This window comes from Schistocerca americana, chromosome 1 (genome assembly GCF_021461395.2).
Source record: "Schistocerca americana isolate TAMUIC-IGC-003095 chromosome 1, iqSchAmer2.1, whole genome shotgun sequence".
Lineage (NCBI taxonomy): Eukaryota > Metazoa > Arthropoda > Insecta > Orthoptera > Acrididae > Schistocerca > Schistocerca americana.
In genome coordinates this window covers 677,771,999-677,796,001 of record NC_060119.1, presented here as the reverse complement: position 1 = coordinate 677,796,001, position 24,003 = coordinate 677,771,999, and the positions used below count along the sequence as shown (strand labels likewise).

The window sequence follows — 24,003 nt, the reverse complement described above, 5'->3', positions numbered from 1 at the left end:
ACAACGGAGGGGTATCTGTTGAGAGGCCAGACAAACGTGTGGTTCCTGAAGAGGGGCAGCAGCCTTTTCAGTAGTTGCAAGAGCAACAGTCTGGATGATTGACTGATCTGGCCTTGTAACAATAACCAAAACGGCCTTGCTGTGCTGGTACTGCGAACGGCTGAAAGCAAGGGGAAACTACAGCCGTAATTTTTCCCGAGGGCATGCAGCTTTACTGTGCATGGAGAGCTGCATCAAACCAGTCTCAGGACTGAAGACCACAACCAAACCAAACTGTTTCTCATCTTCATTAATGATCTCTCACTTTGTTCTGATACAAAGAGTAAGTTTACTCTTTTTACAGATGACACTACATTTCTAATTGATGATTTTACCGATAACAATCTTGAACAAACTACAAACAAAGTTTTCAATGATATAATAAATTGGTTTTCTTCAAATGGTCTCTTACACAATACAGATAAAACCCCCTTACATGAGATTCCACACTCCGCAAAGAAATCTGGAAGAAATTAACATTAAGTGTAGAGATAAAGCAATACAAAAATTTGAGGTTACAAAATTCCTGGGTGCTTATATAGATAGCAAATGTAATTGGTAGACACACATTCTTCATCTTTACAAAACACTTAGCTCAGCAATATTTGCACTACGGGTTATTGCTTCAGTGGCTGATGTAGATACCATTAAGGCTTCTTACTTCGGTTATATTCATTCATTAATGACATATGCTATTATATTCTGGAGGAACCAACCTCTCGAAAAGAAAATTTTCACTGAAAAAAAAAAAAAAAAAAAAGCGCCAACGGAATAATGAGTGGTGTCCATCATAGACACTCTTGTAGATGCTTGTTTCAAAAGATGGGGATCCTTACCACCGCCTCACAGTATATCTTTTCTTTGTTGACCTTTGTCTGTAATAACCCTTCTATATACAAAGATAACAGCCAATTTCATGACTATAACACAAGGACCAAAAACAGTCTGCACATTGAATTGAAAAGTCTCACTATGGTTCAAAAAAGAGCTTACTACGCCAGTATTAAGCTGTTTAATGCTCTCCCACCACACATCAAATGCCTTAACAATAGATCGCCAACATTCAAACAAATTCTCAAGGAGTGCCTGATTGAGAAATCTTTTTATATAGTTGATGAATATGTGGAAGAAAATGTATATAATCACTAAACTTGCAAGTGTTGTATAAATAGTGTAATTAATTTTGTTTTGAATAGGCATATGAAAATTGTTTATTGGTATTTCTGTATTTGCCTTGGAATAGTCAACTTATCTTGATTCCTGTATATATTACTCATCCTTAACACGTGAAACAAAAACTTCTGTTAATTGAATGTGCTGTTGTTTAGTTGGTATCTTATTTACATTGTATCTTTTTGTTGCGTTTATGTAAGATATATTTCAGGTGTGTACAATCAGACACATTCCATATCACATATATGTTATCCTTAATATGTGAAAAACAATTTTCTGTTTATTGACTGTGCTGTTGTATGATGACTTTTCTGCAGTTTAATTACCCCTAGAGCCAGATTCCATGCTTTGTCCAAATTAAAACCATTATCTCTATTTATTAAATTATTAGCTAATCTAATCTCTATAGCTTTCTTGAAGACAGATTCCCAAAAGGAAAAGGTGGATGTTAAAATCTTCACATCACTGTAATTCATGGAATGCCCTGTATCAATACAATGTTCAGCCACACTGACTTGTCTGGCTGTGATAAGCATGTGTATCTTTGATGCTCCACACATCTCTCATGAACGGTTTGTGTTGTTTGACCTATGTACAACTTCTCACAATTTCCGTAAGGAGTCTGATACAGACCCACTTTATGAAGCAGTAAATCATCCTTTACAGAGCCAAGTAAAGCTGCAATCTTCATGGGGGGCCAGAAGATCACCATAACACAGTGTTTCTCAAGAATATGGCCTATCTTTGAGGAAAGAGCACCCACATAGGGCAAAAACGCACTTGATCTGGAGGAACTACTATCTTCTTCCCCATGACATACCTGCACTCTACGATTGCACTGAATGCTCTAAGAATTTATTGCAGAGAAAATCCATTCACTTTAAAAATGCTCTCGATTTATGTGAGCTCTTCTTGCAAATTATCTTTATTGGATATACAGTGCGCCCTGTGCACTGAGGTCTTAAGGACACTATGGTCTGTGAAGGGTGATGGCAGCTACTGGCATGTAGATATAGATTTGTGTGTGTTGGTTTCCGATAAACAGCGTGTCCTAATGTGCGATCAACTTTGCGGCAAATGACAACATCCAAAAAAAGGGAGGCAGCTGTCATTTTCTATTTCGACAGTAAATTTGATACTAGCATGGATAGAATTCAAATGCTCAAGAAATCAACGTAATTCATCTATCCCTTGTGGCCATACCTCAAATGTGTCATCCATGTACCTCCAGAAGACCGTTAGTTTAAAACTTGCTGAGTCCAGTGTCTTGTCCTCGAAGTCTTCCATGAATAAATTAGCTACCAGAGGGGAGACGGGGCTTCCCATAGCAACGCCATCAATCTGCTAATAAAATTCACCATTAAACTGAAAATAACGTGATAAAAGCACATGGTCAAATAAGGCTGTAATGTTCGTATCAAAATGTTGGGTGATAAGAGATAAAGAGGCCTTTAAAGGTACTTTGGTGTATAATGATACCACATCAAAACTAACAAGCACATCTGTACTATTTAGCCTGACATTGCTAAATCTCTGATTAAAATCCATAGAATCACAAATGTGTAGGCACAATGGTTTTAATAAGGAAGCTAAATATTTGGCAGAAAAATACGATGGTGAACCAACAGTGCTTGTTATAGGCCTCGTAGACAAGTCCTTTAGACACTCATCCTTATCCATCTTGTATACTTTAAGAAGACCATAAAATCTCGGTGGTACTACACCTCACACTTTTAAACTTCATATGACTTCCTTTGGTAGTGATGAAGCATTCAGCATCATCTTTTCTTTTTGGGAATCTGTCTTCGAGGAAGCTATAAAGATTAGATTAGCTAGTAATTTAACAACTAGAGATAATGTTTTTAATTTGGACAAAGTGTGGAATCCGGCTCTTGGGGTAATTAAACTGCAGAGAAGTCTTCATGGTGTCACTGCTGCTAATCATACATCAATAAGCGAATCGAATGTCTGTACACCTGCACCACAGGCGGCGCATGTGTAAGCATATTTCTTTGCCACTGACCATCATCTGTGACCCGCATGCACAGTACCACCGTGTTGGAGCATATTAGGCCGCGCTTGGCATCTTGTCGTCAGTCTTGTGACTCACTCTGAGGATGGCCAGACGCTATGCGGATGAAATATCAGTGGAGGAAATTTTATTTGCGCGGCTGCATGCTGAAATTTAATGGACTATTCATTACGCCACGAAAAGGCGAAAATGCACATCAATGCATTTACCAATTTCAGACTGTGCACTTTCTGCAAATGCTTTCTGACATAGGATTTTACACTAGGGAAACAACTGGCCACTTCCTGTGTTATGTGAGCTGAAAGAGTTCAAATATTCTCATCTTTCATTATGACAGAGATAGATGTCACTCTGCATTTACTGTAGATACTTCTGATAAACTCCCATACTCTTACGACCAGTTTGAATGTTAATGGATTTCATAAATTCTTTCCACAACCAGACAGAAAGTTCAATGAGTAAGAACAACCCTCCAGTTGAGCTAAAGACAGTCATCTGACCTCAGCGCATAAGAGACTCCTTGGGCAAGTGTTGTGGGACCCTGAAGCACGTGGGAGGACTGGTGGGGGAATGTCTAATTAGGTCTATGAGAGTCTCTAGTCATGAGGTGGAATGTATGCTGTGCATGTAGTTATATTCAGTGATGAATGGATGATAACTGCTACTGCATGCAAGCTGGCTGTGAGTAGGATGGTTGAGCTGTGGCATGTGTTACTATTGAATGATGCCCATTACCCTTAGCACTGTCACCACTACCACAATCTTTCCTGTGGAGAGAGTCGGTTCCTACTGCAGCGACATCAATACTTTTGTTTTGAAATCTCTCTTCCTGTGCAAAAAGGTACAGTGGTATTTTCTGTGCTATGAATTTTAACTCCAGAATATAAGTTATGAACTGATTCACATTTCATTGAATTATAGGTGCCATTGATCAGGGAGGCCTTTTTCTTTGTCATGGTGATATGCAGCAGATGAAAAAGGAAAGTTCAATGGGATACCTGGTTTCTCCATAAGGACATGTCTGCAACATTGCCTAACCATCAGCAAGTGGTATCCCTCAATGATCCAGTAGTTTTAAACCAATTTCAGTTTTGGTTGGCTTTTGACTGTGTCATTTTCTCTATCTGAAGCTGGTGTGGGTTGCACTGAGAAAGATTCTAAGTTTTCAGCTTCTTGAGACTGAATATTTACATTTGGAAAGCTCGCTGGTTTTGGTGAACCTGAAGACTCACAGGGAATTTTCCCTTTGTAAATTCAACTAGAATTGCATTTATTTGTGCCCAGCTCTGATGTTTCAGTTTGGGCTGATGCATTGCTTTATGTGAAATTTTTCATAGGAGTTGTTGCAAGGAATGTGCCAAATGCTAGAAGTTACATCACTTTAAGGACTTTATTAGCCTCATTATAATGGGGTCTCCTCGTCACTGTCAATTTGTGAATTTTTCTTTCTTCGACAAAAAAACAGAAATCCCTGATCCACATGGAATGATCACCTGAACAGTTTAGACACTCTGATGGAGATGTAAATGTCTCATCTGCCTCTAATTCACATCTACCACATACAGCTTCACCATCTTTTGTGCATGCATCCAGGACAGCAATACTCAATCTTCCAATAATTTGGTTATTAACCATACAGCCAACTTCAAGATCAGCCAGTGCTGAGTTCTGTGTGCCCAAGTGCATCTATTTATAACCTAAAATGCTAAAACCATTTGATTCAAAGATACACTGTGGAGAAAAAGGCTCGAGCACTATCAGAGACAATACAGTCTTCATAATCGCATCAGTCACAGATAAATCTTTCGCATCCAAGATAAATATGTCGCAAGTACCTAGTCAACAAAATTCACAGTGCTTGAAAATTAGGAGCTTAATTATTAGAAAGGATGATAAAGTTTGGAAAGACGGGCAGCAAAGATTCAGACAAAAATTCCTCTAAGACTGTAGATGTGAAATAAGTTGTTTCCATGAAACATTGAGATGGAAACTGTCATCTGGTTTGAGCAAGTTGTCTGAAAATTGGATTTCTGCAGCTTCCTCAATTACAGCATCCCGATAGGATGAGACTGTGGCTAGTACCTTGACCTTCCTGTACTCTCTGGAATGGCCAGTGGACATACAACATTCAAGTCACCACAGATTTGATGGGCTGCAGAAGGTGTGTGTGTGTGTGCAGTTGTTGTTCAATGCGCCATTATTGTTCATTGTGTATGGTTTGTCCCACTCATCTTTTACCACACTGACAAGCAACTTCATAGATAGCCACCTTTTGTTAAAGAAGGTCATCTTTGACAGGTCATAGAAGAGCTGCTATCTTGGCTAGTGGGTCGAAGATTATATCTACCTTACGATTCATGATCTGGGCAATTTTTGAACAAACATTTTCCACATGTGGAAGAAAGGCTATAGACTTTAAATGTCTTTTGTTTTCCTCTCCCTTTGGTTGGACTGTTGTTTTTGCTTGCAGAACTCACTTAATCTGATGTATTCAGAGAGAATGGGTACATAAATCCTCCAACTTTTGCAGGATGAACTAGGATCAGAATACCAGGTCACCAATTTTTTTAAACCTAGTGCTGGTCTGGAGCAGGAGACAGAGGATTTAGGATCACTTTGCAAAGATTTCACTAAGGAAGACACTGTGGTTATAGTGGGTGGGGCAGGTAACAGTAGTGACAGAGATCCTGGGTACAGTATAGAGTGTGACCTGGCGAAGATTGCATCAGCATCGAAGCATACTAGTGTTGAGTTTGTATCTGTTCTTGGGCGCCATGACTGACCTCATTTGAACTCTTCTGTCAAGAGAGTTAATTTGGAGCTGGAACGGCTGCTCATGTCGGGTGTGGGGTCACACATTGGTGTGGTTCATGTTGATTCTCTCAGTAGGTGGGATTATACTAGGCATGGCCTTCACCTCAACAGGAAAGGGAAGGGTAAATTGGCTGGGGAAATAGCAGGAAAGTTAAAGGGGGGAGGCACTGTCATGAGTGGTAAAATACCATTGGTTATAGGATTCAGAAAAGACCCTTTTTTAGGGTAGGGAGGACAGAAAGAAAGCAAATTTTAAGAGAGGTTAGAACTGAGACAAACCTTCAGTTTGAGAAAGAAATCAAAAAACGTAATTCCAGCTTATTACATGAGCATAAACAGCCATTGGTTAAGAATTTTCAACTGTCAGCAGATATTTTAACTCCACCCAATTTTAACTCAGTCAATGTGAAATGTCAGCTATCTTTATTGCATCAAAATATTCGAGGACTGAGAAATAAAATTAATGAATTAACTATCTGCATAGATGAATTACAGTCTTCAAACCCAGCTGACATAATCTGCCACTCTGAACATCATGTGACCACTGGTACAGAACTTTTAAGTGTTACAGGGTTTAGGTTAGCATCTCACTTTTGTAGATCAGAAATGGAGAAAGGAGGAGTTGCCACATTCATCAGGAACTGTCATAAATTTAAGAACATAGACATTCATAAATTTTGCCTAGAACAGCATATGAAAGCATGTGCAACAGAATTAGAATTTCACAAAAAATCCTTCATAATATTAAGTATATATCGAGCACCTGCAGGTAACTTTAATCTGTTTGTAAACCACCTTGAAGCTGTACTGGCCCATTTAACAACCGAAAACAAAGAAAGAGTGGTTGTTGGTGATTTCAATGTAGATTTCCTTAAAGACTCTCCCAATAAGAACTTATTTGAGTTAGTAACACTATCATTCAACTTAATTCCCACTGTAAAGTTCCCCACTAGGATAGCCACTTGCTCACAAACAGCCATTGATGATATCTTTATAGAAAAGTCCAATGAACAAAATTATATTACAAAACCAATAGTCAATGGCCTCTCAGACCATGACATGCAGTTCCTTCTGTTAAATGTTAATACTGAACAGGATATAAAATCTGTTAAATCTGAGCTCAAGAGGGTAATCAGTAAGCCAAAAATTGATTGTTTTAGGACACTCCTCAGAGACATTCACTGGACTGATGTTTACAGTGCTCATGGCATGAATTAAAAATATAACATTTTTGCTAATAAAGTGCTTACCTTATTCGAACACTGCTTTCCCCCAAAACTTACCAAGGTTAGAGCAAAGTCTACAAAGAAGCCATGGATTACTCGAGGAATAGGGGTATCTTGTAAAACAAAAAGAAAACTGTATCTGTCAATCCGAAACATTTCCAATGTTGATGCTATAGCACATTATAAGAAATACTGCAAAATATTAAAGACTGTAATAGGGATGTCAAAGCAAATATATTACAAGGAAAAGATAGTCTTATCAGATAACAAAATAAAGACAATATGGGATATAGTGAAGGAGGAGACCGGTAGAACCAGACATGAAGAGGAACAAATAGCATTAAGAGTAAATGATACATTGGTGACATATGTGTGTAGTGTTGCAGAACTTTTTAACAAACATTTTATAACTGTTACTGAAAAGATGGGGTTGTCAGGTTCGGTAGATGCTGCTATGGATTACCTTAGACCAGACATTTCAAGTAACTTCCATAATATGAATTTGACCCTCACTACCCCAACAGAAATAATGTCCATCATAAAATCTTTAAAATCAAAAACATCTAGTGGGTATGATGAAATATCAACAAAGTTAATTAAAGAATGTGATTCTGAGCTAAGTAACATATTAAGCTATCTGTGTAGCCAGTCGTTTATCAGTGGAATATTTCCTCAGTGGCTGAAATATGCTGAAGTTAAGCCACTGTTTAAGAAGGGGGAGAAAGAAATAGCATCAAATTTCCGTCCAATTTCCCTGTTGCCAGCATTCTCAAAAATTTTCGAAAAAGTAATGTACAGTCGTCTTTATAACCATCTTATCTCAAATAACATACTGTCAAAGTCACAGTTTGGATTTCTAAAAGGTTCTGATATTGAGAAGGCTATCTACACTTACAGTGAAAATGTGCTTAATTCATTAGACAAAAAATTGCAGGCAACTGGTATATTTTGTGATCTGTCAAAGGCATTTGACTGTGTAAATCACAATATCCTTTTAAGTAAACTAGAATATTGTAGTGTAACGGGAAATGCTGCAAAATGGTTCAAATCTTTTATCTCTGGCAGGAAACAAAGGGTGTTATTAGGAAAGAGACATGTATCAAGCTATCAGGCATCATCCAACTGGGAACTAATTACATGTGGGGTCCCACAAGGTTCCATTTTGGGGCCCTTACTTTTTCTTGTGTATATCAATGACCTTTCATCAGTAACATTACCAGATGCCAAGTTTGTTTTGTTTGCCGATGATGCAAACATTGCAATAAATAGCAAATCAAGTGTAGTCTTAGAAAGATCAGCCAATAAAATATTTGTGGACATTAACCACTGGTTCCTAGCCAATTCTTTGTCACTAAACTTTGAAAAAACACACTACATGCAGTTCAGAACTTGTAAGGGGTGTCCCAAGAGTATATGTCTAACATATGATGACAAGAAGATAGAAGAAGTGGACAGTGTTAAATTCTTGGGATTACAGCTTGATAATAAATTCAACTGGGAGGAGCACACCACAGAACTGCTGAAGCGTCTTAACAAATCTCTGTTTGCAATGCGAATTTTGTCAGACATAGGGGATATAAAAATGAAAAAGATGGCATACTATGCTTACTTTCATTCCATAATGTCATATGGGATTATTTTTTAGGGTAATTCATCAAGCCAAGCTAAAGTTTTCCGGGCACAAAAATGTGCAGTAAGAGTTATATGTGGTGTGAACTCAAGAACATCCTGCAGAAGCCTGTTTAGGGAATTAGGGATACTAACTACTGCTTCCCAATATATTTATTCCTTAATGAAATTTGTCATTAAAAATATATCACTTTTTCAAACCAACAGCTCAATTCATGGAATCAATACTAGAAATAAGAATAATCTTCACAAGGATTTAAAGTCACTTAGTCTTGTACAAAAAGGTGTGCATTATTCAGGAACACACATTTTCAATAACTTGCCAGCAGCCATAAAAAGCTTAACAACCAATGAAATTCAGTTTAAGAGAATCCTAAAGGATTTATTGGTGGCCAACTTCTTCTACTCCATTGATGAATTTCTTAGTAAAACCAAATGATTTGTGTATAAGTACAACATAACTTCTGCACAATTTCAGTGCAGTAATGTGTTCATTGAAAATTTGTGTGTGTGTGTGTGTGTGTGTGTGTGTGTGTGTGTGTGTAAGTATAATCTAACTTCTGCACCATTTCAGTGCAGTAATGTGTTCATTGTAAATAAGTATTGCAGTAGTTGTATTACATGTTTATTACCTTGTAAATAAATAAAAAAACTTTTTTATTTTAAATTCAGTGCATTAGTATTTGTAAAATGACTCTTAGTGTTCATTAAAAAATGATGATCATTCCACTTGGGACCTGTGGAATGGTACATTAGCTTACTTGTTTTAGTTGTAAATATTTGTCGTGTATTGTTGTTTTTCTGACATGTTCCACATCCTGGAGGACCTCCTCACTATGGATCAATTGGAATGAAAGTAAATCTAATCTAATCTAATCTAATCTAATCAACAGGTGTACCAGCTTGCAGCTTGCACACTCGAGAAAAGTTGATAAGAGGGGCTGGAAGGAAGATCAATTTAAGGTGTGTCTTTGGGAGGTCAATGACAGAACACTACAGTTAGATGATGGAAGTTTCTGTTATTACTAATGTCTGGCACACAGACTGAACAGCGAATGGACAGATTAAAAAACTACTCACCAAGCAGGAGAATACATATATAAAAGTATTTAAATTTGCAAGCTTTTGGAGCCAGTGGCTGCCACTTCTGGCAGAAGGGTCGAAGAGAAAGGTAGGAGAGTGAAGGAAAAGGACAGGTGAGGTTAGGAAAAAGGCGAGTTCAAGGAAGTTGCCCAGAACCCTGGGTCAGAGGAGACTTTTAGGCAGGCTGAGAAGGACAGAGTCTTTGCTTCTCACCGCACCTTGTCCAAAATCTAAAAATTGCTGCTGGCTTATAAAATACTATATTAACCATTTATTAAAATAATGTATAATGTAGCATTGGTAAGTCTACTCACCGGTAAGCCATGAAGTGCCTTCAACCCAACCATCTGGTGTGTTAACAAGTGCTTCACTGCTGATATAAATGTAATCACCAATGCGGAGCTCAAGTTCATCAGATTCACGTGGCATATGTGGATACAGAACTTTGTGAACCTATTAGAATGATAAGGCTTTACTTCCAAGAAACTGGTTACAGAAGACAATCGAATTTTGGGGAGAAACAAATAAGGCTGCTTCTCTTATATTGTTTGCTCAATAAGTAGTAACTTAAATTTCGAAAAGCCACAAATATCTACATAGAGTTCAGAAGCACAGGACACAGAAAAGTAATCTGCCTTTCCTACTTCAGTCTTAATGTTTTTACTTCTGATTTTTTTTCCCTTATGACAAGCAACATGTGATTCATAAAACCTGAGATTCAATTCATTATTCATATTGGAAACCTTTATAATGAAATGTAAACACAAGAAAGTTTTGAAGTAATATCACTTTAGCCTTACGCATCACCACTTTAGATGGAAATCACCTATAGTTTAAATTACTTTTGCCAATATATCTTCAAACAGAACATAAATTTGTTATGATAAACCAAAAGGTTACAAGGACGATAAAATTTAACGAGTATGAACTGCTGACCATAAGAAATGCCTTATACCACAAAAGCTACACACACTGCATTTGCCAGAACCCATCACAATATTAACCATCAAGCAGGTAAGCCATTTTTTGTAACACAAGCAGGCACCCAGCGTACTTTGTTCACACGTAAAGAATAGCTGTCTTCATGTTAACAAGGTATCACTGTTCAATAAAACATAATAAAGTAAAGTTATATTATCACTCTGCTGCTGCATACAAGTGTTATCCTGCAGTAAAGACACGCTTCAAGCATTAAGCAGCACAGCTGCATCAGATCGCTACTGCTTTTTGGATTACTATCTATCTTGTAGATAAATGTTTATTGTAGAATTGTGCTGCTAGCTCGGAATGTGGGTCACTTCCTTGCACGATCTGTACATTTTTTATCACCTAGCTCATTGTTTATTTTATATTACTGCTGCTCGCTTGGGTGTATGACAACACAACTTATTACCGTATTAGCAGAAGAAATACTGAAGAAATAGGTGTGGGCTCACAATTGTAAAACAACAATGAAATGGTTCAATACAATGTCATTTGTCATTGGGCACATTATACATAGGCGCACCTGCTGGAGGGTTAAGCTTCTATTAATTACATATTATTATTTGCAACTTGTTTGAATGATTAACATTCAATATCAAGTTTTCATTTGGAAATCATAATATTTACTTCCATGTGACACTAGGGAGATGAACTTGAAGGTAATATCACATAGTGTGGCGCACAAGAAACTGGCCCCGAGTACAGACTGCTCACCAAATACCCATGAACTGTTGCCTGGCATGAGCACATACGACGACTAACAGATAAATATCTAATAATTACATAATAAAGAAACAAATAAAAAACATCGTTGCAACAGGCTCAAAACAACAGATGACAATTGGCGGGTGACAAAGGGGAATCTAGTAATTGAGGCTGGTTTTTTGTGCACAACTCTGTAGCAAGAGAAGAGGAAGTAGTTGAAGGCGAGTTGGAACATCTATACTACTGAGCAACTATACTGGGGCACGGAGCCTGGACTCAGTTGCAGAGGCAACAAAACTTCGATTTTTCAGTATTTCATACACACAGTGACTGAATTTTAAAAATTATGTGAAAAGTTCAACATAGTAAGACAAATTTAACAGTTACAAACTGTGTATATGTCCTGAGGCAACAACACTCACTGTGCGCAAATATCCAGACTATATTCATTCAGTGTTTGCTAATGAGAGCACTTAGCAACTTCAAAAAACTTTGAACACAATTTCAACTTTTTCTAAGCCTTTTCTCACTTATATGCTTAACTTCAAGTATTTTAACAAATTAACTCCTGTGAATAGTAATTAGAAGTCTGTTTTATACATGAGAGTTCAATTCTTTAAAGAATCATGAGTTTACTGGTATGATACAGTGGAAAAAAAAATTGACAAAATACTGAAAAACCTATGTCAAAACAAGGCTGATGTAGCAGATGACATTCCCTCAGAATTACTGAGTTACTTTGGGGAACCAGTGATTACAAAACTATTCCATCTGGTGTGCAAAATATCTGAGAAGGGCGAAATAGCCTCCGATTTTAAGAAGAATGTATAATGCCAGTTCCACAGACTGCAGGTGATGGCCGGTGTTAGTATCATTGAATCATCAATTTAATAAGATGGTGTTGCAAAATACTGACACTAATAATTTGCAGCAGGACAGAAAAACTGGTAACAGCTGACCTTGGGAAAGGTCAGTTTGGGTTTCAGAGAAATTTAGGACACCCAAGACAATACTGACCCTATGTTTTATCATAGAAGATGGATTGAAGAAAGAAAAACCTATGTTTATAGCATTCATAGAGTCAGAGAAAGTTTGTGACCAAGTTGACTGGAATGCACTCTTTGCAATTCTGATTGAAGCAAGCATAAAATACAGGAGGCAAAAAGTTGTTTACAACTTGTACAGAAACCAGACTCTAGTTATAAGGGTTGAAGGGCATGAAAGGGAAACAGCAGTTGAGAAGGGACCAGGCAAGGTTATAGACTAACACAATGATAACCAATCTGTACACTGAGTAAGCAGAAAATGAAACCAATGAAACATTTGGAAGAGGAATTAAAGTACAGGGAGAAGAAATAAGAGTTATGATTAGCCAATAACACTGTAATTCTATCAGAGATGACAAAGGACCTGGAAGAGCAGCTAAACAGAATGGATAGTGCCTCAAAAGGAAGTTATAATATGAACACCACCAAATTAAAACAAGGGTAACAAAATGCAGTCAAGTTAAATCTGGTTATGCTGAGGGAATGAGATTAGGAAATGAGACACTAAAAATAATAGAGGAGCTTTTTATTTGGGCAGGAAAATAACTGAAGATAGCCAAAGTAAATAGGACACAAAATGCAGACTATCTACAGGAAGAAAAGATTTTCTGACAAAGAGGAATTCATACACATCTAACTCAAATTTAAGTAGTAGTAGTAGTAGTAGTAGTAGTAGTAGAGGGGTTTTGTGGGCGCACGACAGCAAGGTCTTCAGCACCCGTTCAGTAACATAGTGAGACGGGTGTCAAGAAAAAAAACTCAGAACATTTACATAAAACGGAACATAAAACACGGGGAACAATCATTGAAAAATAAGTGCTCACCCACACCGAAGCGTGGGATGAAGCAGGGCGTCAGCAGTAAAACATGAACAACACAGGAAGAAAATGGTAGAGGGAGCTAAAACAATGTAGCAGATGGAAGTGGCTGGCTGACCGCAAGGAAAAAAGGGAGGAGTCAGCCACTCTGCAATACACTAAAACCTCCAGCCTAAAAGTTTAGGCCAGAGTCCAGACACATCACAAAACCTAAAAAACCCTAGACACACATGTCTCATCGTTAGCTAAAACACAAGGCAGATCCCTATCAACTTGTGCTTCTGCCCTTGCATCACAGTAAAAAATGCAGTCCGTTAAAATGTGCCGGACAGAGATGTGCACACCACAAGCATCACAAAACGGAGGATCCTCCCGCCGTAATAAATAGCTATGCGTCAGAGGACAGTGCCCGATCCGAAGACGTGTGAGGGCCACCTCTTCCCACCTGAGCAACCGGCAGGAGGAACGCCACGGCCGAGTGGTTGACTTTACCGACCGCAGTTTATTGGCCGTCACCGCCAGCCATTCATCCTCCCACAACTCCATGCCCTTCCTGTGGAGTGCAGCGATGACTGACTGCAAGGAGATAGGACACTGGACCACATCCTGCTCTCTGCTGGCCTCCTTGGCAGCCCGATCAGCCTGTTCATTGCCCCATATGCCAACATGACCGGGCAACCAGCAGAAGGATACCTCTTTACCCCACTGTTGGAGCAAGTACAGTTCGTCATGTATCAACTGGACCATCTCCTCAGTCGGGTATAGGTTCTGCAGTGATTGTAAGGCACTAAGAGAATCGGAGCAGAGAAGAAATCGATAGCCCCGAACACGATGCATCTGCTCCAGTGCCTTCAGGATCGCGTGGAGCTCCGCTGCGAAAACGGTATATTCAGCAGGGAGGCGAATCCGGGTAACATGATCAGGGAACACCACAGAACAGCCAAGGAAAGTCTCCTGTTTGGAGCCATCAGTATAAACGACAGTGAAACCATGATGCACATCTAAAATGTTAAAAAACAGAGATTGGAACGTAAAATCTGGTGTGCCATCTTTCTTAAAATTAGTCAAATCTAAAATAAGTTTGGGTCTCCGGAGGAGCCAAGGTGGAGATCTGCTCCAACCGCAACATAAAACACGAAGACCAGCCATAGACATCGCACCGAGGCAATCCTGTGCGCGAATCCCATAGGGCCGCGTCGCACGTTGCCGGTTATGAAATAATCATGCCAGAGGAGGCTGAGCAACGGTACGGTATGCAGGGGTGTATGGTGTGGACAAAGTTTTATACGCCTGGCGCACTGTAAGTAGCCGTCGCCGCATAGGAAGTGGCGGTTCACCAGCCTCTGCACAGAGGCTTGGTATGGGGCTAGTTCGGAATGCCCCAGTGGCCAACCGAAGCCCTTCATGGTGCACAACGTCCAACAACTTAAGTAAGAAGGCCTCGCAGACCCATACACCGTGCACCCATAATCGAGCCGAGATCACACAAACGCCCTGTAAAACTGGAGCAGACAAGCCCTGTCAGCTCCCCATGTACTGTGGCTAAGACGTTTTAAAACACTTAAAGCCCTAAGTGACCGCCGTTTCAGGTCTTTAAGATGAGGTAACCACGTGAGCTTCCCCTCATCCTCAACTCAGGAAAGGTTAAAATCGAACGAGAACGGTTAAAAAGAACACATACCGACTTCTCGGTGGAAAACTTAAAACCACTCTTCTGCGCCCAGTCATCCAAACGCCTAATCGTAAGTTGCAACTGACGAGTTGTCATTGCAAGGCTTGAAGAAGAGCAGAACAAAGAGAAATCATCCACAAACAAAGAACACTGGACAGGACTTTTCACTATGGACGTAATGCTATTAATAGCGATGGCAAAGAGAGTCACACTTAAAACACTACCCTGAGGGACACCGTTCTCCCGCTCAAAGCGATCACACAGGACGTCACCAACTCGGTATCTAAAATATCATGGCGAGAGGAAAGACTGAATAAAAACAGGAAGACAACCACGAAAACCCCATTCGTGAAGCTGCTCCAGGATGAGATGCCTCCAAGTGGTATCGTAGGCCTTCTCGATGTCGAAAAATACACCTAGAAGGTGATGATGGCGTAGGAAAGCTTGTTGTATAGCAGCCTCTAGGAGGGCAACGTTATCGAAGGTGGAACGAAACCTCCTGAACCTACACTGAAAGCGACTAAGGAGTTGCCGGGATTCTAACATCCAGACAAGGCGGCGGTTGACCATCCACTCCAAGGTCTTCCCTATGCAACTAGTGAGGGCAATACTACAGTAGCTACTTGGGCTATTGCGGTCTTTCCCAGGTTTTAAAAAAGGGATTAAAACTGCCTCACGCCACGCGTCAGGAAAGTGACCCGACGCCCAAATGGCATTAAAAAGTGTGAGGAGGAGTTCTCTGTTGCGCATTGTGAGGTGCCATAGCATACTGTAATGGATCCTGTCGTGACCAGGGGATGTGTCACGAGCACCAGACAATGCAGAATCCAGCTCCCACATAGAAAATGGGCAGTTGTAAACTTCATGAGAGGTGGACTGGAAGTTCAGACTACATCTCTCAGCAACCGCTCTATGGCGCTGGAAACCTGGATCCTGACTAGTTGTTGCAGTAACTGTGGCAAAATACGCTGCCATAGTCTGGGCAATGTCTCGCGGCTCTGTGTGCAGAGTGCCGTTAGTCATTACAGCAGCTATGGGGCACCTCCCTCCTCTGCCAGAAATTCTCCTGATGGTCTCCCACACAATGGAACTTTTGGTGGAACGAGTAATGGTGCTCAGGAACGTTTGCCACAACCTCTTCTTGCTCTCACGAATAATGCGGTGACATCTTGCCCTCGCCACCCAAAAGGCTGCAAGATTCTCAGCAGTCGGCCGACACTGGAACCGACGCAGAGCCGCACGCCTGGTCCTGATTGCAGAGCGACATTCGGCACTCCACCAAGGCACAGGTGGCCTTTTCCGGTGGCCTGTGGACAGTGGAATGGATGCTGCAGTGGTGTGGTGGACCGTTTTGGTAATATGATCCACCCACACCTCAACATTCGCACAGTGTTCAAATTGGGCCAACTGGCTATAAAGTGTCCAGTCAGCTCCTCTGAGCACCCATCGTGGTGGTCTCCTTTCGGGGCCCATGCCATCTGGCAGGTGAATCCAGATTGGGAAATGATCACTGCCGTGCAAGTCAGCGACCACTTCCCAGTGAGCACTGGCGGCAAGAGCTGGAGAGCAAAGCGAGAGATCAATGGCAGAGAACAACCCAGTCGCCGTGAAGAAATGAGTACTCTGTCCTCCATTGAGCAAGTAGGCACAGGATGACAGGAGAAGCCTCTCAATTGCTCCACCTGGGGCAGGTAATTGCAGAGCCCCAAAGCACATTGTGGGCATTAAAATCACCACAAATAATGAATGGCTGGGGGAGCTGTGTAATAAGGTCGGTGAGGGCCGCTTCATCAAGAGCATCATGTGCGGGCAAGTAAAGTGAACATACAGTCAATGGATGACGCACGTGCACGGACACAGCGACGGCTTGTAAAGTCGTCGTAAGTGAGAGAGGCGAGGAGTGGTAGTCCGTCCTGACGAAAATACCTACGCCTCCTCTAGCTCTCTCTCCACGCAGGTCGTGCTTTTTGTGGAGTGTATAGCCTCGTATCTCAGGGGAGTATGATGGATGTAAATACATCTCCTGGAGACAGAGACACAGTGGTCTACCCTGAGAAAGTAGACGAAGTTCCTCCACATGCGTCCTGAACCCTTGCAAGTTCCACTGGAGTATGGGAGCCATCTATGTTGGGGGTAGCACCTTCATCCTGTCTCTCCGACGGGGCGGGGAGACCGCAGCAGGTGGACGGGCAGGCGTAGGACGAGATGATTGTCCCACACATACATCGTACTCCATCAACTCTGAGGAAGAGTCAGATGAAGCCTCGCGTAAAACAACATCCGCATGGTCAGATGGTTTACCACGGGATTTGACCCACTGTTGCTGCTGTACAGTAACTTTCTGTGGTTTGGTGGACTTTGGGGGAGCTGATGTGGGAGTGGTAATTGGCACACTGGGCTTGGGAACAGCCTCAGCTGTTGGAGACGCCAGGGGCTGGCCCAAGTTCGCCACTGTACCTTTGTCCGCCATTTGAGGAGGGGCTACTGCCTCTGAAACACTGGCTGCGTTGCAAGTGCACTGACAGCTGCAGGTGTTAGTGCCAACACTCACCACCTCAGTCTGCGTTGAGGCATCGACTTTTGGAGTAGACTTCTGAACCAGGGATGCAAAAGATGTAGCAAATGTAGGAGGCTGCATCAACTTATAGATCTTCTTGGCCTCACCATAGGGGATACGCTTGGTTGTTTTTATTTCCTGGACCTTGCGTTCCTCTAAAAATATGCGGCAGTCCCTACTCCAAACAGGGTGGTTCCCAGAGCAATTAATACATTTAGCCGGAGACGAGCAACCAACTCCGTCATGAGCAGCCTGACCACAGTTTCCGCAAGTCGCTTCGCCTTTGCAGCCTAAGGTGGTATGCCCAAAACGCTGGCATTTAAAACAGCGCATTGGGGTCGGGAAATAAGGCCTCACACTAAGGCGAAGGAAGCCAGCTTTAAGATGTTCAGGAAGTTTTGTGCTACTGAAGGTCAGAATAAAGGAGTCGGATTTGACAAGAGCGCCATCAACCCTCTTCATGATGTGTTGGACATCAACGATACCTTCTGGAGCCCACTCACATTCCAGTTCTTCTTTGGGAATGTCAACTATATCCCGGCATGTCACAACACCTTTGCTGTAGTTCAAGGTGCTGTGCAGTTCAGTGTCTATGGCATACTCTTCAAGGCATTTAGCAGATTGGAGGTTAGTTGCTTGCTGGGATGTGGAAGTTTCCACTAGCAAGGTCCCATTACGTAAGCGCTTCACCGATTTTAAGGAGCCACAGATTCCCTCCAATCCCTTTTGTATATAGAATGGCGAAACCTTCTCGAAACTACCCTCCTTCCGTTTCACAATGAAAAACACATTCGGATTACCAGAATGCATTCTGTTACCTAAGACTGGACTTTTGAAAGAAGCGCCGGAGTCAGGGGGACTGACTGCACGGGCCCTCTTAAGAGATTGGGTGTTAGAACCTTCCAGCGGCCCACCCTTTCCGCTGGGAGGAAGAAAAGAGGATATCGAAGAATCCATCTTGGTCCCACGAGCAGCTAGGGAACTAGAAGTCCACCTAGACAGAGCCCCGCGTGCCTAGGTAAGCCTTATACAACTGAGGTGCGGCAGGTTCCTCAGAGGTTGCCCGCTATCGACTGTTCCACCTCAACAGCCATGCATCTCATCAGCGCGCAGCACACCTTGAGATTGAGGGTTTTTTTATAGAGGTTTATTCCATCCTCGCGATCCAGGCGGTCAAGCCAAGATCCCCATTCCCTGAGACACACAACGTTCCACCGCCGCGCCGCACGGTGGTCGCTGAAGTATGCTCAGAGGTCACGGTGACAGGGGACTGGCGGCGCTTACCAGTCCCCAGCTCAGGAACCCCGGGGTCGCCAAGCCCGTACCCAGCAAATGAATGCTGAGCCCCTGGGGGCTCAAATTTAAGAGGTAGGAGGTCTTTTCTGAAGGTATCTGTATGGAGCCTCACACAGAAATGAAATGTGGATAATAAGCAGTTTGGACAAGAAGGGAATAGAAGTTCTTGAAAAGTATTGCTATAGAAGGATGCTGAAGATTATATATGAACAGATTGCTTAACAAATGAGGAGGAACTGAATCAAATTGGGAAGAAAAGAAATTTTCGGCAAAACTTTACTAAAAGAAGGGTTTGGTTGGTAGGATATGTTTTGTGGCATCAAGGAATCATCAATATGATACTGGAGAGAGAGAGGGCAGGAGGGGAAGGAGGATGGGGGAGGCAGAGAGAGAGAGAGAGAGAGAGAGAGAGAGAGAGAGAGAGAGAGAGGGGGGGGGGCAAAGTCTGTATTAGTTTAAGCATAAATGAAATTACATGAGAATAAGAACACGAAAAGTAATAACAGTACACAGTGTTACATGGAAATATAAAAAGAAGAGGAAAACATCTGCCTGCTTTTGAATGTCTAGAGAAGAAAACGATATTTATAGATTTTGTTAGTGCTAGTTTCATACATAATATTTCAAATGTATTTGTTTACTAAGGATGTGGGTGGGAATGCACTTCCATGAAAGATATTGAATGTAAAAATTTTTTGCAGTGCCCACAAATTTTAACCTACATAGACATGGGAAAATGGCATACTTATTTTTGACCAATTTAGTGTATGTGAGGTAGTTTTTATAGTAATGCAGGTCTGTTGGATATAAGCAGAAGAACAATAACAAAATTTCAAACCCATCTCTCAACAAATGATAACACCAATGCTTTGATGTGTGAGGATTCCTAAACAGCTTAATAAGGGGTGTGGTTGCCTGTAACATAGGAAGGAGGGGGAGGGGGGGGGGGGCGCATGAGGTGGTACTCTGGTTGGAGATGCTGCGAACCTAACTTAGGGAAGAGTCTGATGAACTGCAGACTGAAGACAGGATTGAGGGGTTGGGGGCAGGTAGCTAGTGACTCGGAGGGACAAGCCGGTTTGATGACGAGGAATTTGGGAAGGGAGGGGCGGTGGATGCCCTGGGGAGGTATGTGATACATAGGTGTTAGAGTTGGTGAGGGAGCAGCACTCGACAAAGGTGGCTTTGAGATGTGAATTTGGAGAGACTGATGGGGCAGAGGAAGTGGAAATTTTTGGGTAAAGGGTATGGGGACAGTGGGTTAACGGAGACTGATGGAAGCAAAATATGTGTTGTAAGGATAACTCCCATCTGGGTAGTTCAGAAAAAGCTGGTGGTGGAAGGGAAATATCCAGATGGCTCGGGAAGTGAAGCAGCCATTGGAATAAAGCAAGTTGTGCTTGGCTGTATGTTGTGTCACCACAACTTTGTTGTTAGCTGCATTCAAGTGGTGACCATTCATTCTGATGGACAGCTGGTTGGTTCTCTTAGCAACATAAAAAATTGTGCAGTAATTGTAGCAGAGTTGGTATATGGCATGTCTGCTTTCACAGGTTGCCCTGCCTCTGATGGAAGAGGATAAGACTGCAACAGGATCGGAGTATGAAGTACTTTGAGGGTGGATTGGGCCGGTCTTGCACTAGGGACTTTCACTGGTGTATGATCCTTGAGGCACAGGGGTTGAGACTGGGAGTGGCCACGGAATGGACAAGGATGTTGTGTAGGTTGGGTGGTTGACGGAACACCATTTTAAGACCCTTGGGTAGGATGCCCTTCATTTCAGGCTACACTGATAGATAATCAGTGCCCTTGCAAAGGATATGGTTCAATTGTTACAGTCCAAGATGATACTGGATGACAGGGAGAGGGATGGGTGCTCCTTTGTGGCTGATTCTTGGGTGTCGTGAGGGGTTTTGGAGGTGTGTGAGGGTATGTTATGGGAAGTCTGTTTGTAGACTATGTGCCTGTCTGTGAAGGTTCTCACAAGACCTGCAACATACTGTGCAAGGGAATGCTCAGTATGCAGATATGCCACCCACAGGTGGTCAGATTGCATGGGAGGAATTTTTTGACATGGCAGGGATGACAGCTGTCAAAATGCAGGTACTGTTGGTGGCTGGTGGGTTTAATATGGATGGAGGTGTGGATAAAGTCCTTGGAGAGGTGGAATTCAATGTCCAGGAGGGTGGGATGTTGGGTTAAAGAGGACAAGGTGAATCAGATAAGAGAGAAGCTGTTGCAGTTGATGATAATAATGTAAACATATCATCTTGATGCAGAGGTTGAGGTTAAGTGATCCAGTGAAGCTGAGGGCTGTGTCAGCTGTAGTACAAACTATTGGCAGATTCCATCACACTGGAGATGTCAAAGTTGAGGAGGAGGATTCAGTACATCCAACCTGCAGGACCTTTGGCTACTCCTCAAGGAAGAAGGAACACGGTATCCACACCAGGGCTCCCTGGATCAACTGCCTCAAGAGTTAACCACAGTCAGGGCACCAAGAATCAACTGCCACCAGGGCTCTGACAGCTTGCAGCAGTTTCACGCTCGACGGGCTCCTCCAGTGCACTGCTCTCTTTCTGCTGGCCTCCTTGGCTCAACAGAACCTTACATTCCTCATTCCTTCAGTGAGGCCTATTCTTCCTTTTCCATGTTTCTTCACTGATGCTTTACACCATAAGTCCAGTTGTGACAACCTGTCTTTACTCAGATTCCTTTTCAGCCATGCCTGAGCTGTCCATGATATGTTGATGGCGACGCCTCTCAACCTCAGGTACCAGTTCCAAGGTCTGGGTTGCATGCACGAATGGTTCCCCGGACACAATCTAGTATTCCTCGTCACCTGAATGAGGCACAATTCCAGTGTGAACACCTGTCACCAAGTATTTGAGAATTGGGTGGGCACTGTCATCTCTCTCTGCTCATAGTGGGGGAAGGGTGTTCAGGCTACGCAACATCAATTCAATGGCTTCACTATCTATATGTTTCCCCTAGAGGAGAGGGGGTGCACAGTCTGTGGCTACTAGCAAGATAGCTATGCATCTTTGTTCCAAGAAAGGAGGGATGTGGTATTCACACCTACACTCCAACCAGACAACCACCTGAGTACCTGCATTCTGAAGTTACTAGCACCGGCATTTGCGATCCAGCTGCAACCACAACAGTTCTGGGTAGCAAACCAGCATAACAACAATAATAAAGCAGCTTGTTATCACTGGGAACTCAGGATGCAATCATTAAGATGCTACTCTTGCTAACATGTGGCACCCCAACTGATGACAGGAGGACAGCATGGGACTATTTACCTTCGTAAGAGACATGCTGAAAATAGTCTGTGTTGTGTTTATCCAACATTTAGGCCAGCGGATGGCCTCCCAGAAGCCAGTTTGCCATTAGAAGTGATGCTGGGCATTTGCGCTGTGACCACCTTGTGGTTCTTCCTTCAAAGTAATTCCCAACATGAACCCAGTGCCAATCATTGTCATTGTCGGGTCTCATCTGAGATGTGGAGGAGGCCCTGCCGGCGGGGATAGAGAGCACTGGGTGCACCCAACTGCAAATTGTTGCTGATGTCGGCACCAATAACTCCTGCCGTCTGGGTTCAGACGTCATCCTCAGTTCATGCAGGCGGTTGGCAGAGTTGGTGAAGGCGGAAAGCCTCACTCGCGGGGTGGAATTTTCTTGACCTCCGCTATACAGTGCAGAAATATAGGGTCCCCCTGAATAGGTCAGGCACGCACTACACGCAGGAAGCGGCTACAAGGGTAGCAGAGGACGTGTGGAGTGCACATGTGGGTTTTTTAGGTTAGAGAATTCCCTCCCTAGGCCCGACAAGACCCCTCCTGAGACGCGACAAGGTAGTAGTAGGCAAAACGCAATGGGGAATAACAATATTAATGTGCTAATAGTTAACTGCAGGAGCGTCTATAGAAGGGTCCCAGATCTGCTCTCGTTAATAAACGGTCACAATGCCCACATAGTACTAGGGACAGAAAGTTGGCTGAAACCAGATGTAAACAGTAATGAAATTCTAAACTCAGATTGGAGTGTATACTGCAGAGACAGGCTGGACAGTGAAGGGGGAGGCATGTTTATAGCGATAAAAAGTACAATAGTTTCGAAGGAAATTGACGGAGATCTGAAATGTGAAATAATATAGGTGAAGGTCACCGTTAAAGCAGGCTCAAACATGGTAATTGGGTGTCTCTATAGGGCCCCTGGCTCAGCAGCTGTTGTGGCTGAGCACCTGAAGGAAAATTTGGAAAATACTTCGAGTAGATTTCCCGACCATGTTACAGTTCTGGGTGGAGTTTTTAATTTGCCGGATATGGACTGGGAGACTCAAACGTTTATAACAGATGGCAGGGACAAAAAATCCAGTGAAATTTTTTTAAGTGCTTTATCTGAAAACTACCTTGAGCAGTTAAACAGAGAACCGACTCGTGGCTATAACATATTAGACCTTCTGGTGACAAACAGACCCAAACTATTTGAAACAGTTAACGCAAAACAGGGAATCAGCGATCATAAAGCGGTTACTGCATCGATTATTTCAGCCATAAATAGAAATATTAAAAAAGGTAGGAAGATTTTTCTGTTTAGCAAAAGTGACAAAATGCAGATTTCAGAGTACTTGACGGCTCAACACAAAAGTTTTGTCTCAAGTACAGATAGTGTTGAGGGTCAGTGGACAAAGTTCAAAACCATCGTACAGTATGCTTTAGATGAGTATGTGCCAAGCAAGATCGTAAGAGATGGAAAAGAGCCAAAGCCTTGCAGACAAACAAAATTTATGCGAAGCGAAATGTAGTGTGAGGAGGGCTATGCGAGACATGTTCAATGAATTTGACAGTAAAGTTCTATGTACTGACTTGGCAGTAAATCCAAAGAAATTTTGGTCTTATGTCAAAGCGGTAGGTGGATCAAAAC

General features: G+C 42.2%; 1 protein-coding gene across 4 annotated transcripts in view; it reads right to left on the bottom strand.

Annotated features, from left to right (window-relative positions):
- The window catches only part of LOC124608858 (protein UBASH3A homolog), a 257,494-nt gene that overhangs the window by 153,233 nt on the left and 80,258 nt on the right, over positions 1-24,003 (bottom strand). For all 4 annotated transcript variants that reach the window (XM_047140020.1, XM_047140022.1, XM_047140023.1 and 1 more), the window contains one exon: positions 10,311-10,449. In XM_047140020.1, the coding sequence (XP_046995976.1) occupies positions 10,311-10,449 (139 nt within the window). The remainder of the gene's footprint in view (positions 1-10,310; positions 10,450-24,003) is intronic.